The sequence below is a fragment of the Silurus aristotelis genome (genome assembly GCF_946808225.1).
Source record: "Silurus aristotelis genome assembly, chromosome: 1".
Classification (NCBI taxonomy): Eukaryota; Metazoa; Chordata; class Actinopteri; order Siluriformes; family Siluridae; genus Silurus; species Silurus aristotelis.
Window position 1 is genome coordinate 30,953,912 of NC_139574.1, and position 17,095 is coordinate 30,971,006.

General features: G+C 36.7%; 1 protein-coding gene across 28 annotated transcripts in view; it reads right to left on the reverse strand.

Moving 5' to 3' along the window:
• Nucleotides 1-16,774, reverse strand: part of obscnb (obscurin, cytoskeletal calmodulin and titin-interacting RhoGEF b) — a 59,050-nt gene extending 42,276 nt beyond the window's left edge. For 12 of the 28 annotated variants that reach the window (XM_083567242.1, XM_083567254.1, XM_083567251.1 and 9 more), the window contains exons 1-17: nucleotides 16,553-16,773; nucleotides 13,344-14,445; nucleotides 10,006-10,275; nucleotides 9,467-9,727; nucleotides 8,826-9,131; nucleotides 8,454-8,720; nucleotides 8,156-8,262; nucleotides 7,859-8,027; nucleotides 7,205-7,480; nucleotides 6,089-6,364; nucleotides 5,585-5,878; nucleotides 5,016-5,309; nucleotides 4,282-4,557; nucleotides 3,692-3,985; nucleotides 3,102-3,395; nucleotides 2,510-2,803; nucleotides 2,111-2,410 (exon numbers count right to left, since the gene is read on the reverse strand). In XM_083567242.1, coding sequence (XP_083423368.1) covers nucleotides 2,111-2,410; nucleotides 2,510-2,803; nucleotides 3,102-3,395; nucleotides 3,692-3,985; nucleotides 4,282-4,557; nucleotides 5,016-5,309; nucleotides 5,585-5,878; nucleotides 6,089-6,364; nucleotides 7,205-7,480; nucleotides 7,859-8,027; nucleotides 8,156-8,262; nucleotides 8,454-8,720; nucleotides 8,826-9,131; nucleotides 9,467-9,727; nucleotides 10,006-10,275; nucleotides 13,344-14,436 — 5,071 coding nt within the window. In that variant the 5' untranslated portion in view covers nucleotides 14,437-14,445; nucleotides 16,553-16,773. Of the gene's footprint in view, nucleotides 1-2,110; nucleotides 2,411-2,509; nucleotides 2,804-3,101; nucleotides 3,396-3,691; nucleotides 3,986-4,281; nucleotides 4,558-5,015; nucleotides 5,310-5,584; nucleotides 5,879-6,088; nucleotides 6,365-7,204; nucleotides 7,481-7,858; nucleotides 8,028-8,155; nucleotides 8,263-8,453; nucleotides 8,721-8,825; nucleotides 9,132-9,466; nucleotides 9,728-10,005; nucleotides 10,276-13,343; nucleotides 14,446-16,552 lie in introns of all 28 variants that reach the window. The other 16 variants (XM_083567257.1, XM_083567255.1, XM_083567252.1 and 13 more) reach the window with 14 other exon arrangements.
• Between the last annotated feature and the right edge of the window lie 321 nt (nucleotides 16,775-17,095).

Here is a 17,095-nt window from a genome sequence, read left to right on the forward strand (position 1 = left end):
AGTATTCAGACCCTTTGCTGAACACTTCATTATTAGCTTAGATGCTCTCTTGATCTTTGCTGAGATGTTTCTACATTTTGACTGGAGAATTACTGTGAAAAAGTTTATTGATTAAACATGATTTGGAAAGGCACACATCTGTATATGAAAGGGCTCACAGCTGCCGATGCATATCAGAGCAAAAACCAAGCAATGAGGTCAAAGGATCTGCTTGCAGAGCTCAGAGACAGGATTGTTGCAATGTGCAGATCTGGAGAAGTCAAAAAAAGAAATGCTGCTGCATTGTCGGTTCCCAAGAGCACTGTGGCCTCCTTAAGTCTTAAATGGAAGAAGTGTGGCACAATCAGGACACTTCCAAGAGCTGGTCGACCAGCCAAATGCACCAATCGGGAAAAAAGAGCCTTAGTAAGAGAGTTGACAAAGAACCTGATTATCACTCTGATTAATATCCAGAGATCCTCTGCGAAAATAGGACAAAGTTCCAAAAGGACAGCTATCACTGCAGTCCTCGACTAATTTGTGCAGAGTGGCTAGACGGAAGCCTCTCCTTGCTTCAAAACCCATAGAAACCCTTTAAGCGTTTGCAAAAATTTACCTGAAGGACTCTCAGACTGTGTGGAACAAGATTCTTTTGTCTAAAGAAATCATGATTGAACTGGTTAGCCTCAATTCCAAATTTTAAGTCTAAAAGAAATCAAGCACTGCTCATCACCTGCCCAAGACCATCCCAACAGTGAAGCATGATGGTGGTGGCATCATGATGTAGGGGTATTTTTCTGCAGCAGGTATGGGCAACTGGTCAAAGTTGAGGGAAAGCTGAATGGTAAAAGTACAGAAATATCCTCAACAAAAACCTGTTCCACAGTGATGAAGACCTCAGACTGGGTTGAAGGTTCCCCTTCCTACATGACAACGACCCTAAGTGCACAACCAAGACAACACAGAAGTCGCTTAAGTACAACTCTGTAAGTGTCCCAGAGTGGCCTAGCCAGATCCCTGACTTGAACCCTATTGAACATCTCTAGAGAAACTTGAGTGGCTTTCCACCAACGGTCCCCATCCAACCTGACCGAACTTGAGAGGATCTGCCATGAAGAATAGAAGAAAATCCCCTAATCCAAGTGTACAAAGTTTCTTGTGTCATAACCAAAAAGACACAAGGCTATAATTGCTGCTAAAGGTGCTTCAACTAAATACTGAGTAAAGGGTCTGAATACTTAGAAATGTGACATTCAGGGTGGGTTTATTTAAAAAAAATACAGACATTTCTAGAATTCTGTTTTCATTTTGTCATTATGGGGTACTGAGTTTAAATTCATGAGAAAGAAAAAATCTATGTGAATAATTGAGGGTATCAGGCTGCTACATAACTTTCTTTTCGGCTTCTCCCGTTAGGGGTCGCCACAGCGGATCCTTCGCACGTTTGATTTGGCACATGTTTTACGCTGGATGCCCTTCCTAACGCAACCCTTCCCAATTTATCCGGGCTTGGGACCGGCACTAAGAGTGGCTGGGGATGGTTCCCTGACCGGGAATCGAACCCGGGTCGCAGCGGTGGAAGCGCTGCATCTTAACCACTAGACCACCAGGCTGCTACATAACAAAATTGAAAAAAGTGAAGGGGGTCTGAATACTTTCTGAATGCACCACAGGGAGGCACCATAACAAATAGACCACATGGAGAACTGAACAAATCCCTTCCACTTGCACACCTACTCTATTCCTGTCTGAAACAGGATGGTGATGGACAGACTGAAAATTTATTATTTTGTCCTCCAGGAAGTGGAATTGTCAGTTTGCTTGCCCAGTCTCAGGTTTGGTTGCAGAAAAAAAACAAGTCTAAAAGTTGTTAGTTAAATTTAACTAGCAATTTATCTCACCATACTGAGATCACACAAATTCTACCTGTCCTGAATGCTTGGGCAACTGAATTACATTTGAGATACATTTGAAGGGGTCACTCAGTGATTAGATATGCAGATAACATATACTGCCTATGCAAGGATTGTCTTCTTAATTTCACAAAATGAGTAAGGTCTAGATGTTTTCTTATCATCTGCAACTGCCTCAATATATTGATAAAACCATGCAAAAATAAAAAATGACATACCTGTCACCTGAATTTTAAAGACCTGCTTCTCTTTTCCAACTTCACAGATGTACTCTCCTGCATCTTTTTTTTCAACACTGTCCAACACCAGTTGACGGATTTTGCCTTTTGCCTCTCTGTGTACGGTCTTACTGGAGATCAGCTGTTTGCCATCTTTATACCATTTCACTTCAGTTTTGGAGTCAGACACTTCACAGCTCAGTGCGGCTTTCTGAGAGACAGAAACTTTCACCTCCTTCTGATAGGTGTCCTTATTGATAAAAGTGTCTTGAAGTTCTGAAGGGACAAGAATGAAAGTTCCTAATGTACAAAAAAGTAACAGCATGAAAATAGAAAAAATCGAGTGCCACTTGCACCTTAAGTGAGTGCTAAAGTAAATAAACAATACCACTTTCCTACCTGCTACCTGAATCTTAAAGACCAGCTTCTCATTTCCAACTTCACAGATGTATTCTCCTGCATCTTTCTTCTCAACACTGTCCAACACCAGTTGATGGATTTTGCCCTTCACCTCTGTGTGGAGTGTTTTACTGGAGATCAGCTGTTTGCCATCTTTATACCATTTCACTTCAGTTTTGGAGTCAGACACTTCACAGCTCAGTGTGGCTTTCTGAGAGACAGAAACTTTCACCTCCTTCTGATAGGTGTCCTTGTTCACAAAGGTTGCTAGAGCTTGAGTTTCTACAGGAGCGGCTTTTAAATTAAGGACATGTACTCAGTCATAACATTCAATTTTTCAACTTACTCTTCAGCTTATCCTTATTTCATAGACATTTTACACAATGTTTTATAGGCATTCTACAAGCTAGTTAATATTGATCATAAACAAAATATTTTATGTTGAGAAATATTTTATCAGTTTTTGAAACTGTTAACTAAATCACCTATGATAAATGTATAAGCTAATTTACTAGTTACAATAAAAGCTAGCTAATGGCAAATGGATAACAGTGAGATTTTTGTGCATAATTAATTCTCCTGTATTCCATACCTGTCCCATGTATCTTGAAGATCAGCTTCTCATTTCCAACTTCACAGATGTACTCTCCTACATCCTTCTTCTCCACACTGTCCAACACCAGTTGACGGATTTTGCCTTTTGTCTCCATATGGACAGTCCTACTGGAGATCAGCTGTTTGCCATCTTTATACCATTTCACTTCAGTTTTGGAGTCAGACACTTCACAGCTCAGTGTGGCTTTCTGAGAGACAGAAACTTTCACCTCCTTCTGATAGGTGTCCTTGTTCACAAAGGTTGCTAGAGCTTGAGTTTTTACAGGAGCAGCTTTTAAAGTAAGGACATGTACTCAGTCATAACATTCAATTTCAACAAACTCTTTAGCTTATTCTTATTTTGTAGACATTCTACTAAATGTTTTATAGGCATTCTACAAGCTAGTTAATATTGATCATAAACAAAATATTTTATGTTGAGAAATATTTTATCAGTTTTTGAAACTGTTAACTAAATCACCAATGATAAATGTATAAGCTAATTTACTAGTTACAATAAAAGCTAGCTAATGGCAAATGGATAACAGTGAGATTTTTGTGCATAATTGATTCTCCTGTATTCCATACCTGTCACATGTATCTTGAAGACTAGCTTTTCATTTCCAACTTCACAGATGTACTCTCCTGCATCCTTCTTCTCCACACTGTCCAACACCAGTTGACGGATTTTGCCTTTTGTCTCCATATGGACAGTCCTACTGGAGATCAGCTGTTTGCCATCTTTATACCATTTTACTTCAGTTTTGGAGTCAGACACTTCACAGCTCAGTGTGGCTTTCTGAGAGACAGAAACTTTCACCTCCTTCTGATAGGTGTCCTTGTTCACAAAGGTTGCTAGAGCTTGAGTTTCTACAGGAGCGGCTTTTAAAGTAAGGACATGTACTCAGTCATAACATTCAATTTCAACAAACTCTTTAGCTTATTCTTATTTTGTAGACATTCTACTAAATGTTTTATAGGCATTCTACAAGCTAGTTAATATTGATCATAAACAAAATATTTTATGTTGAGAAATATTTTATCAGTTTTTGAAACTGTTAACTAAATCACCTATGATAAATGTATAAGCTAATTTACTAGTTACAATAAAAGCTAGCTAATGGCAAATGGATAACAGTGAGATTTTTGTGCATAATTGATTCTCCTGTATTCCATACCTGTCACATGTATCTTGAAGACCAGCTTCTCATTTCCAACTTCACAGATGTATTCTCCTACATCCTTCTTCTCCACACTGTCCAACACCAGTTGACGGATTTTGCCTTTTGTCTCCATACGGACAGTCCTACTGGAGATCAGCTTTTTGCCATCTTTATACCATTTCACTTCAGTTTTGGAGTCAGACACTTCACAGCTCAGTGTGGCTTTCTGAGAGACAGAAACTTTCACCTCCATTTGATAGGTGTCCTTGTTGATGAAAGTGGCCTGAGGCTCTAAATAATAATAATAATAATAATAAAAAAGATCAAATCATTGAAAGTGCACACACTGGGGGAACAGATGATTTAAGGGTAGAAAAATTCTAATGGTGGTAAATTTAAGACTAATAATCTAATACAGTGAAAAAGCATATTGTAAAATATTGTGTAGCCTCCTTTCATAAATGATAAATGTCTCCTCACAGAAATTCACACCATATCAATTATAACTTGCATCTTAAATAAAAGGTTTATACGTGTTCACATGCAAGTCATTACTATAGAAATACTAATGCATCAGCATGATAGTATTGCTATAAATCTGGAATTGTGACCAGAACTAGTGTCAGAACTGCATTTTGAGAAAATTCACCTATAGCGTCTGATAAAAACAGAGCTAGTAGAAAGGAATGTATTGAAGGAAAAACATGCAAGGGAGAACTAATGATGAAATAAGGAAAAGACATAAATACCCGTCACCAGAATCTTAAATGGCAGCTTCTCATTACCAACTTCACAGATGTATTCGCCTGCATCGTTCTTCTCCACACTTTCTAACACCAGTTGACGGATTTTGCCTTTTGTCTCCATATGGACAGTCCTACTGGAGATCAGCTGTTTGCCATCTTTATACCATTTCACTTCAGTTTTGGAGTCAGACACTTCACAGCTCAGTGTGGCTTTCTGAGAGACAACAACTTTCACCTCCTTCTGATAGGTGTCCTTGTTCACAAAGGTTGCTAGAGCTTGAGTTTCTACAGGAGCAGCTTTTAAAGTGAGAACATGTACTCAGTCATAACATTTGAATTTAGCTAACAGAAACTCTTTTTTCACAGACATTCTACAAAATGTTTTATAGCCATTCAATTAGCTGGCTTATATTGCGCATAAACACAATATTTTATGTTGAGTAAAAAATGTGTTTTTAATACAATGAAAATAATAAATGCATAAGCTAATAAACTAGTTAACATAAAAGATAGCTAATGGTAGATAGACACCAGTAAGTTTTTTGCTAAATTGATTCTCCTGTATTTTATACCTGTCACATGAATCTTGAAGACCAACTTCTCATTTCCAACTTCACAGATGTATTCTCCTGCATCCTTCTTCTCCACACTGTCCAACACCAGTTGACGAATTTTGCCTCTTTTCTCCATGTGAACAGTCCTACTGGAGATCAGTTGTTTGCTGTCTTTATACCATTTCACTTCAGTTTTGGAGTCAGACACTTCACAGCTCAGTGTGGCTTTCTGAGAGACAACAACTTTCACCTCCTTCTGATAGGTGTCCTTGTTCACAAAGGTTGCTAGAGCTTGAGTTTCTACAGCAGTAGCTTTTGAAGTGAGAACATGTACTCAGTCATAACATTTAAATTTAGCTAACAGAAACTCTTTTTTTCACATGTTGAGATAAAAAAATCAGTTTTTGATACAATGATAAATAATAAATGCATAAGCTAATAAACTAGTTAACATAAAAGATAGCTAATGGTAAATAGACACCAGTAAGTTTTTTGCTAAAATGATTCTCCTGTATTCCATACCTGTCACATGAATCTTGAAGACCAACTTCTCATTTCCAACTTCACAGATGTATTCTCCTGCATCTTTTTTCTCCACACTGTCCAACACCAGTTGACGGATTTTGCCTTTTGTGTCCATATGGACAATCCTACTGGAGATCAGCTGTTTGCCATCTTTATACCATTTCACTTCAGTTTTGGAGTCAGACACTTCACAGCTCAGTGTGGCTTTCTGAGAGACAGAAACTTTCACCTCCTTCTGATAGGTGTCCTTATTGATGAAAGTGGCCTGAGTTTCTACAAGAACAATCATTAAATAATCATGTAAAATGATTAAATTACCATATAGAATGATAAAATAACCATGCAGAGAATGTTTGCAAAGGCAATATATAAATATTACGGTTTCAGATAAAATCGAAAGAAAACAGAAAATTGTTTTCTGTTCAATTCTCGACTCTTCTGCTTTCCAATATCTATGCTATTCTATTTTGCTACTGTATATTCTTTTTCCTTTTTTCAGTTCTATGCTATTGTATGTTCTTTTGTTCAACTATAATATACTTAGTTTTGTTCCACTTTTCTCTAATATCCTACACTGTGTTATTAAGTACTTTGTTTCACCCTAATAACTGTATTACTATACTGTGCTACATTATTTAATTATTTTGTACTTTACCATTTTTTTTTAAGTGTACAAAGTTAGATTCTATTCTATTCTACTGTACACTGTTTTGTCGTGCTTCATATTACTCCTTTTTATCTCCTGTTCAGTTGTATTATGTTAAACTCTACTTTGTTCTGTTCACTACTTTATTTTAATATAATTTCCTCACAATTTCTCCCTTTTGTTCTACTCTCATCTATTCTCATCCACTTAACTCTACTATTCCCTCAATCGTGAAGATTGTTTCCTGAAATTCCTACAACAATCAAATAATGATCGTGTAGACTACATTTTTTTATTAAAATGCAAGATAATAAACATATGTATGCATTCAATTCATTATTTGAAGCAATATTTATGCTTATTGTTTAATTGTTTTAGTACCACTCCACACAAGCTTGCTCTTCTTTTTGTGAAATTAGCTCTGTCCGTTTGCTTTTTTCCCCCAGACTAATTAGCGCTGGTTTTACCTTGTATTTTGACCCTGAATGTGACCTTGTCCTCCACTGTCTCACATGAATAGTGTCCTTCATCGCTCTGCTTGGCTTCTTTGATAACCAGCTTTCTCTGTGTCCCCTGGGACACGAAGGTCACTCTGTTGTCCTCCGCTATTTCTTTATGCTCCTTCTTCCATACAACAGTAGTTGTAGGCGACTCCACCTCACAACTCAGTTCCACATCAACCATCAAAGGAGAAACCTCCAGGGGTTGAGTCTTGGGCTTGTTCACAAACTTTGCTGCTTCTTCTGATGGCAAATTAATAAAAAATTCAGAATTTTTCAAATTAAAGTAATTTCTCTCTTGAGGTGTTATTTTTTAAAATGGTAGTTTTATTCACATCATTTAGATCTGCTTTCCCCCCTTTATTGTTTGCACAATCCCATTAAAAACAGAACATTTGAGCATTATCAATATCACATATCACACACTCACTCATGTATTTGATACTCAACACACATTTAAAGGTTTATTTGTAGGGTCTGGATAATAAAGGAATCGTAGCCTGTTTTACTGTTTTAAATAACCTACATACAGTAGGCAACATACTGTATATGTATTTGTACATATGTATTTTGATACCAACATTTTCCAACTGGCAATTTGGAATATTCAATTAGCTTTACCTTTAATGGCAAGTTGGATGGACATCTTATCACCATCACACACACACTCATAAATCCCTGCATCCTCATGAGTTACATTATGAATCGTCAGTGTGCGTTTACATCCCACATTGGAAGCCTCATACTTTTTGCCCATCCTTAATTCTTTACCATTTTTCATCCAGACAACCTGTGGGGCACAAAGACAAGCCAAAAGCTGATTATTTTATGCTGTCAGTAGAAAAAGAATCATGTACTGACTAGTCACAATCTGGAATTACACAGCACTATATATACATATTTATAAAACATTGTTACCTGAACACTGGCATCTGACACCTCTGTGTATAGCTGGGCAGAGGAGTGAGCACTAAACCTGAAGATCTCCACTTCAGAATATTTCTTGGTGAAAAGTGCTGGAGCTGCTAAAACAGGAATAAAGGTGTGGATAGTGTGAAAAGCCTTTATAAAAAGTAGCATTAAATTTGTTTTGTTTATACAACTGCAATGTTAATAAAAACATTAGGACCAGTCGTTATATGAAATTAAATACCATAGTAACATCAGCTTTATAATAATTTTCCATTGTGGTTTATACTTGAAGTATTTTTCTTACTTTTTACACTAAGTGTGCAGATGCTTTCGGATCCTCCCCCCGTGAATTTGACCTGAGCTTCATCCAGTGATATGTTTACCTCCCTGATCACAAGTGTGTGCGTGGTCTTCGAACGGGTTATGAGGTAGTCTGCACCACTGCGAATCAGTCGGCCATTTAGCATCCAGCTTCCGGAGCATGTGGCAGAGAGCTCCACGCTAAAAGTTGCCTCCCCACCAGAGACAGCAGTGCAGCTCTGCAGACCTGACATCACCGAGGCAGTTGGCTCTGAATAAACACAGGACATGATTAGCTTGGCAAAAGTGTCACTGAGATCTGGCATTGCTCTGAAAAGACATTCCTGTGGGACAATTATCTGTAAAGTCAAATTACCAAGATAATATGTTCCGGGGAACTCCAGATAGGCACTCTGGCCAAAATCATTCATGGCTGAAATGCGGAACTGGTAGCTGCTCTCCTCTGTGATGTTATTAATGGTGTATTGGTTTGTGTCTACAAGCTCCATGCCTGTGACTCGAACCCAGGTCTGAGCACCCACCCTCCTCCTCTCCACCACATAGCCATTTATGGGTACAGGACGCTCACTATCTGGCCGAGACCAACTCAGTGTAATGGAGTTGTCTGTCTTGTTCAGCACAATTGGTTTGACTGGGGTATCCGGAGGATGCTTCCTCGGTGCTAGGTAATAATAAGGAAATAACAAGAGTCAATTAACTAACTCAAATGCAAAAACATGGTATCAAGTAAAAATATAAATCAGGAAGTACAAAATAAATAAAACAAATAAACATCAAAATATAAAACCTAAATGAAAAAAAATCCTATAAAATGCATTTAAGTACCATGACAACACAGAATATTTTAAAAATGCTACTTTCAGCATGCAGTAAATCTTTACAGTTTAAACAAAAAAATATGCCTGTAACTTATGTATGTATGACATTAGTATGCACAGTGAGTGGGACATAAACACTAATTAGCAAAATCTTGAGTATGGTGTTACTTTTCCTCACCTGTAACTGAGAATCGTGTAGAGGTTTTGCAGTCGCCGGCAATGAACGCCACCTCACCCGAGTCTTCAGCAGTGCATTCACGAATGGTGAGTGTATATTGTTTGTGCACATGAGCAATAATGATCCTGGAGTCCTCCTTCAGTTTCTCTCCATTCCTTGTCCAATAGGCATCTTCCACAGGGTGCTCAAGCTCCACACAGAAGATCACTGTATCGCTCACTGGCACGACTGTCCTTCTTGGCAACTTTTTGGTGATGTTTCCTGAACATGTGCACATGATAAACTACATTGTTTTAAATGCAATAAAACTACTAAATAAAATGAGTATACTATACCAAAATACAAATAGCTTGTGCAAACTATAAAAGTTTCATCTTGGACTGCTTACACTGAAGACTCCTTCCATAAATGTTAAATACCCAATGTGTACAGAAAACATTTCCATGTCATAAGTGACATGTTTTATAAGATAAAGATTTATAAGAACCGTCAAAGCCGAAAAGTACTCTTAGTACAAATTTTGAACCTAGATACTATACCCAGAACAGTGAGCTCAGCCACAGTGCGACTCCCTTCCTTCATCTCGCAGATATAAACTGCATCATCGTTGGTTGTGACATTGTGGATGGTGAGGCAACGCAGCGTTCCCTCTTCCTCCATGCGATACTTTGCATTCTGCTCCAGGCGAGTCTCCTCCATGAACCAAGAGGCCTGAGTACTCGGCATGGGCACCTCACACGATAACATGGCCGTTTCCTTCTCCTTCACCTCCACATCCTGCAACTTCTTCTTAAATGCCACTTGTGGCTCTAGAAGAGCAAAAAGAGAATTAGCATACTGTTGGAAATGGAACTGTTACAAACATGAAAATGCAATGTAAATTATTTGTGTTAAAATTGTGAGCAGAAGATTTTTATGGTATTTGAGTGTAGAATTACTTTTTTTTTTTATTAACACATTTGAAAAGTACATAAATACTAAATACATTTAACTAGACACACCTACCTCACAGGTGCACTATTAGCGACATTTGTAGCTAAGCATACAAGGGCTTTTGCTGAACATTGGAATAAAACATCAGATACACGAATCTCAGCACTACACAGAAACACACTACTGTGATGAAAACGTTTCACCACCAAACAAAACCAACTAACCACATGCAAAAAGTAGCTGCACTGTTAACCATCCTGAAAAACGAGAGCAGCAAGTGATTATTTTGTGATTGTACTCTGAGATGTGCTTCAACATCTCTAAGAAATGATGTCAAAGATTAATTGTAAACTGTTGCAAACTGTAACTGTTCATAGTACAGCTATAGAAGTTCTAGCATCAGGAAGCAAACTTGGAACATTAAACAATCTTGGCAGTGTCTGTCAGAAATGCTTTGGTAACTTAAATTACTCATTACAATTCTGGTAAGCAGAAAAACATCTCACAATGCACAACAGACGAAAAACTTGAGGTGTTTAAGCTACAAGAGCGAAACACATTGCGTTTCGCTCTTGTAGCTTATCCACCTCAAGTTTTACCTTGTCTATGAATATTAAATAAATATGCCCTTACATTTAAAAAAATCACAATAACAACAACTAGATACTATTACGCAGTCTATCTGGAGCAGAAAAACAGTATTTTAAATGGACACTAATGTTAAAGAAAATCACAACAATATCTTTTGAACAATCAGAATAAAAAAACTCAAGGACGCTAAGAAATTTAGAGATAGTGCAATTCAGGGTTTTCAAAAATAAATATCTTTTTAGAGCAATAACAGCACATTGGAAAATATTATCTTTTTTTCAAAGAAAGAATATCAGAAAGAAATATATGCTATTTCAAACAGTGATGTCAGTAAACAAGTGTTTCACACTCTGGAATAATCTAAAACATCTTTGACGTGGCAGTGGTTTTGGCTAGGATGTGTATGGCTGCCATTTGCTTGAGGAGTAAGTTACTGTGACCTTTACCATGTGCTACACAATGTGCTAACTACATCATACCTGAATATATGAAACTGAAACTTCTAGAAGTACAGAACATCTATCATCATTGGATAGCCATCAAACACATCTAATTTATTTGGAATGTAACAAATTTAACTACAATAACACTGAACAGATAAAGTCTTCATTAAAGTTAAAAGTTTTACACATTATTGAGTTTTCTTTTTTCATAACTGGGCTTAAAAGATGTATCTGATATGAAAAAAAAAGACCAATAATAAGTAATTTATTAAATCCTTGTTATCTTTTGAACCTTAACCAGGGCTGAACTTAAACATTTTGAGTAGATAACTATACAAGAACTGCTAAATGCATCATCCCTGAATATATGAAACTGAAACTTCTAGAAGTAAAAAACATCTATCATCATCGGCTAGCCATCAAACACATGCCAAATTTATTCATTTATTTAATACCATGTAATTCTCAAGCTGTTTGGGACATGTTTTTTGATGCTGCTTTGATGCCTTGCATTTATCCATCAAATTAACGCAAACAATGCAATGAAGAAAACACCACAAAATGTTTATTTGGAAAATCACTGGTATCTGACTGCAAGTCACCACTAATGTGAACAACTCAACATGCGCAAAAAATAGACGCAACATGACACCGTCCTAAGGAATGCTAGCCACATACGATTACGTTGTGTCGAGGTGTGCTTGACCAACTCTAAGAAACACTGCCAAAGATGAACTGCAAACTGTTTAGAGTAGTTATACAAGTTCAATCTGCAAAAGCACACTTGTATTTAAACAGTCTTCATTTTTAACAGAAAAATTGCATATAGTAAAAAATTTAAGCTGATGACCACATTGCAAAGCCTCAATGGAAAAGAAAACAATTCTTCCTCAATTTTAGGATTAGCTAAAGGCACAATGCATACAGCGCACCTATGTGGATTCCAATTATTGACTAGAGAAACCCAACAAATTAAATTACAATAACACTTTATTTTAATGAACAGATAAAGTCTTCGTTAAATTTAAAAGTTGTACTCGTTATCGACTTGTTTATTCATAAATGGGCTTAAATATGTTATTTGATTATGAAACAATGACCAATAATAGGTAGTTTATTAAATCCTTATTATCTTTTGAACCTTTATTCGGGTCTAAACTTAAAGATTTTGAGTAGGTAACTATACAAGAGGTAGAATTTAAAACTAAAAATAAACATTACAAATTATAAAAATAAAATACATTATCCATTTTCTCAGGAGTGTCTGAGATTCACTTATTACTGACTACAACAATCATGAGCACAAGGAGTTGGAAATATTTTGATAAAGACATGTACACCACATAGACGTGGCCACAGGTATTTACAAATGAACATGCAAACATGAATCCTACATGCATGCATGTATCTGCTTCCTAAGGAATATTCCAAATTAGCCATTTACCATTTTAGTGGGTGGCAATAATTCTGGCACGTTATTAAACGTGTTAAAGCATCTGTCCCAAAGGCTTGTCTATATTGGAAAATTAGTTGCAGATTTTTTCTTTGACCGTTACACTGACACTGGAGACTCCTTTCATAAAATATTAATGTTTTTACTGACAACTTCACCACATCAACAACTACAGAATTTTTTTCAAGTCCATTGTTATAGAGTGCCTTTGATTTCTACTTGCTCTTAAGCGGAAGTTTGTATATTAGCAAATAAATATGCACCAAGATAAAGCCAGCAAAAAAACACTTCCAGGAAACAAATACGCATTTTTTATTTGCAGCACCCTTTACCTTTCAGTGAATTGGTTTTTCTGTCAGTAAACATCTACAGGTCTTTATAAATGTGACAGCATTTAACTTAAAAAAAACTATATCAAAATTAAAGATTTGATCTGTAGAAATCTGAGATGGCTTACCTTTTACGATGACCAGAACAGCGCTGTAAGTTTGTCCAGCTAAGTTGGAGGCGTTGCATGTGTAAAGACCATTATCACTCTGCTTGCAGTAAAGAACTTTGAGTATGAAGTTCTCTGCATGGTCCTCATATGTGATGTGCCTTCGACCCTCGCTGATGTTCATCCCATCTTTCCTCCAGATGATCTGGGGTTTGGGGTGGCCTGTGACAAAGCAGCTGAGCTTTGCGTGCTTGCCTTCAGTCACAGTGCAGGTTCGAGTGAAGATGCCTTTGGGCAATTTGCCAGCCAAAGCTGAGACTCGCTGCTCCTGATCAGAGGCAAAGCCCAACTTGCTAAGCCCCTCCGTGATGTTAGATGAGGTTGAAGAGGACAGTGAGTAGTTCTCAGTCGTGCGGTAAAGTGAAATATCCTTACACATCTCCTCTTTGCGCTTCTGCAGGTGAGACAGGAGGGAGGTGCTTTTGTCGGTGTTGAGAAGTCTCGTGTCCTGCATGTCCACCACCAGAGCAGCAGCAGCTTGTGCTCGACCCATGGAGTTCTTAGCCCGACAGGTGTAAGTGCCACTGTCCATATTCCTGATGCTTTGAACTTGCACAGAGCTGGACTCGCTGTCTGACGTGATCTTGATGCGAATGGTCTCACCTAGATAGCGTCCGTCCTTCTCCCAATCAAATTTAGGAGCGGGATGAGCTGCCACGCGACAGAAGAAGGTAACATCACCACCCAGGCCCACTCTGGTGGAGATGGGCTTCACCGTGAACACCGGCGCCCGATCAATCACTGTTGCTGGAAGACCCACCTTTAGTGTCACAGCTGCATAAGATTCGCCAACATTATTCTTGGCTCGACACATGTACTGCCCGCTGTCCTCCAGTGTCAGGTCATAGATGGTGAGTCGATACACGTTTCCATCCTCTGTAATTTTGAAGCGGCCTCCAGTAGAAATGTGTAGCTTGTCTTTTTCCCAGGTGACAACAGGAACAGGGGTCCCCACTACAGTACAACTGAGAGTAGCATCCCGGCCCACACTGAGGGAGAATGACTTGGGCCGGGTCAGGAACCTAGGGGCTCCACCAAGAAGATTCTGGTCCATTATCAGCTTCTGCAGACACAATAATAGACATTAGTTGGGCGATAATATTTTCCAAATGCAAATGATTTAACTTGAATTAATATCTTGTCTGAAGGAACTGAATCTACATCAAATGAGGAACTGATAGATATATCAGGCTCCTGTTTGCTCATGATTATCTCTAGTTTAGGAAAATGTCATCACCCTACAAATTAGGTTTACCAACTCGGCAGAACAATATAATAAAATGCACATATATACTAAAAGTATTGCAAGTATCCTATCATTAACCCCGGAGTGAAAATCGTGGGTACAACATTATATCCAAGCCATATTTGATTGTGAAAAGTTAGGATTCATAAGAGGGCACCAATGGCATTTATTTACATATTAATCTATTTTAATATTTTGAGTTAACATGTGTTAACATGGATCCACCCCCTGCCCCTGACTAAGCCTTTTCTACATTCCCAAACATACTTTTTTAACCAAACGATATAACACACTGTGTTCATTTTTACAAAAAAATAGACTGAGATATGAATAATGTACACAACATGTTATCTAAAATGAATTGTGTTGTATCATTACTGTATCACTGATTAAAAAAACATTATGCAATTATGCATTACTCTTATTAATATATTATCACCAAAAAATGCAGAAAATTGGCTAAATAATACAACATTGTGTTAAATGTAAAGCAAAATTATGTCATATTGCATATATTATAACAATAATAATAATCAATGCAAGTAGCACAATTTGTTTAAGGGTTCTTTACCAATGGAATGGAATGATATAATAATAAGACCGATAAATAAATAAAAAATTACATAAATAAATTAATAAATAAATGGGAATGTGAAAATAAAAAGTATAAAATTGAGCACATATTACGTTCATATTAATCATCCTAAATAAGTTTGATAATTAAAATTTAAATGATCAAATAATAGATATTGTTATTATTATTATTTTAAATTAATTGCAGAATAAGAAGAATGTAACGACTAATATAATAACATAACATGACATTTTTTTATGTAACGCTAATCTTTACAATCAAGTCAACTTTATTTCTATAGCACTTTTCACAACAGACATTGTCTCAAAGCAGCTTTACAGAAGAGTTAAGATAATTGGTGTGTATTTATCCCTGATGAGCAGCCATGGTGAATCAAGTAATAAGTTATGCCTAACTTAATAACAATAAATAATTAATAATTGTTATTATATTTATTAATAATAATAATAATAATAATAATAATAATAATAATATTAATAAATAATAACAAGAATTATCAGAAGAAGAAGAAGAAAAAGAAGAATATTATTAATATTATTATTATTAATAATAACAATAATAATAATACAAAGAAGAAGAAGAACAATAATAATATTAATAATAGTACTTATAATTATAATAATAATAATACAAATAATAACAATAATTATAAGAAGAAGAAGAAAAAGAAGAATATTATTATTATTAATAATAACAATAATAATAGTACAAAGAAGAAGAAGAACAATAATAATATTAATAATAGTAGTTATAATAATAATAATAATAATAATAATAATAATAATAATAATAAAAAAAACAATACCAAATAATTATAAGAAGAAGAAGAAAAAGAAGAATATTAATTATATTATTATTAATAATAGTAATAACAAAAATAATAATACGAATAATAATAATAATAATAATAATAATAATAATAATAATAATAATAATGTGCCTCTCTATGTGACATTTGTGGCGTTAACTCTGGAGCTCGAGGCTGAAAATAGCTGCAGCTGTCCGCGCGCGTCTCACTTTATTGCCATTTGTAGAAGCGGCGCGCGATCAGCTGCTCGATATGACACTCACCAGTACACGCGCTGCTTCAACCTCAGGTTTAAACATATTTTTACACCTTTAAATGAATGCAACAAAACTGGAATACACTCCTTTTCTGTCCCCTTGTTGCTCACAGTGCCAGCGCACTCAACAGCACAATTTTGACTCCAGCTTGAAAGTCAACTTACTATTATTGCTCACATGCACGCGCCTTGAGAACAGGACAGAAAATGTCGAGACAAACTTTTTTTTCCCTAGCATGGAGATTCTGGTGATCGCTGAGCTTACCGTTCCTCAGGCGTGTCCGAGTGGTGTCATGAAGTCTAGATATATCCAAGCGATTATCCAGAGGATAGAAATAAAAAGTAAAACAAATAAGGTTCGAAACAGTAGTGATTCGGCCCGCGCGCAGGAGTGGTGAGAGAGGTGCTGAACGAGGTGAGTGTTCAGAACAAGCGGAATGTGATGCTGGAAAACGAGCACGACGTTATTTTTTCCCCCTCCACCCTCCACCACCCTGACACTCACTCATTCTCTTTTCTCTGCAACCTGACAAATGGCAGAGGCGCTCATATCATGTCGGCTCTGCCTCCTGTCCAAAATAAACCTGTCCATGCATGAGCAGGTCACCATTTCCTGAGCACCTATATTACATTTACACACGTGTGTGAACCAAACACATTCTTCACAACAACCTATTTGATGAAGACCATATCAATATATCAATAACCATAAAAGAAAAGACTTGCACTCCAGAACTGCAAGTTGTGGACGAAAGCCAAACATTAATTCAGGTTAACTGGTTAAATCAAATGTCATTATTCAAAATTA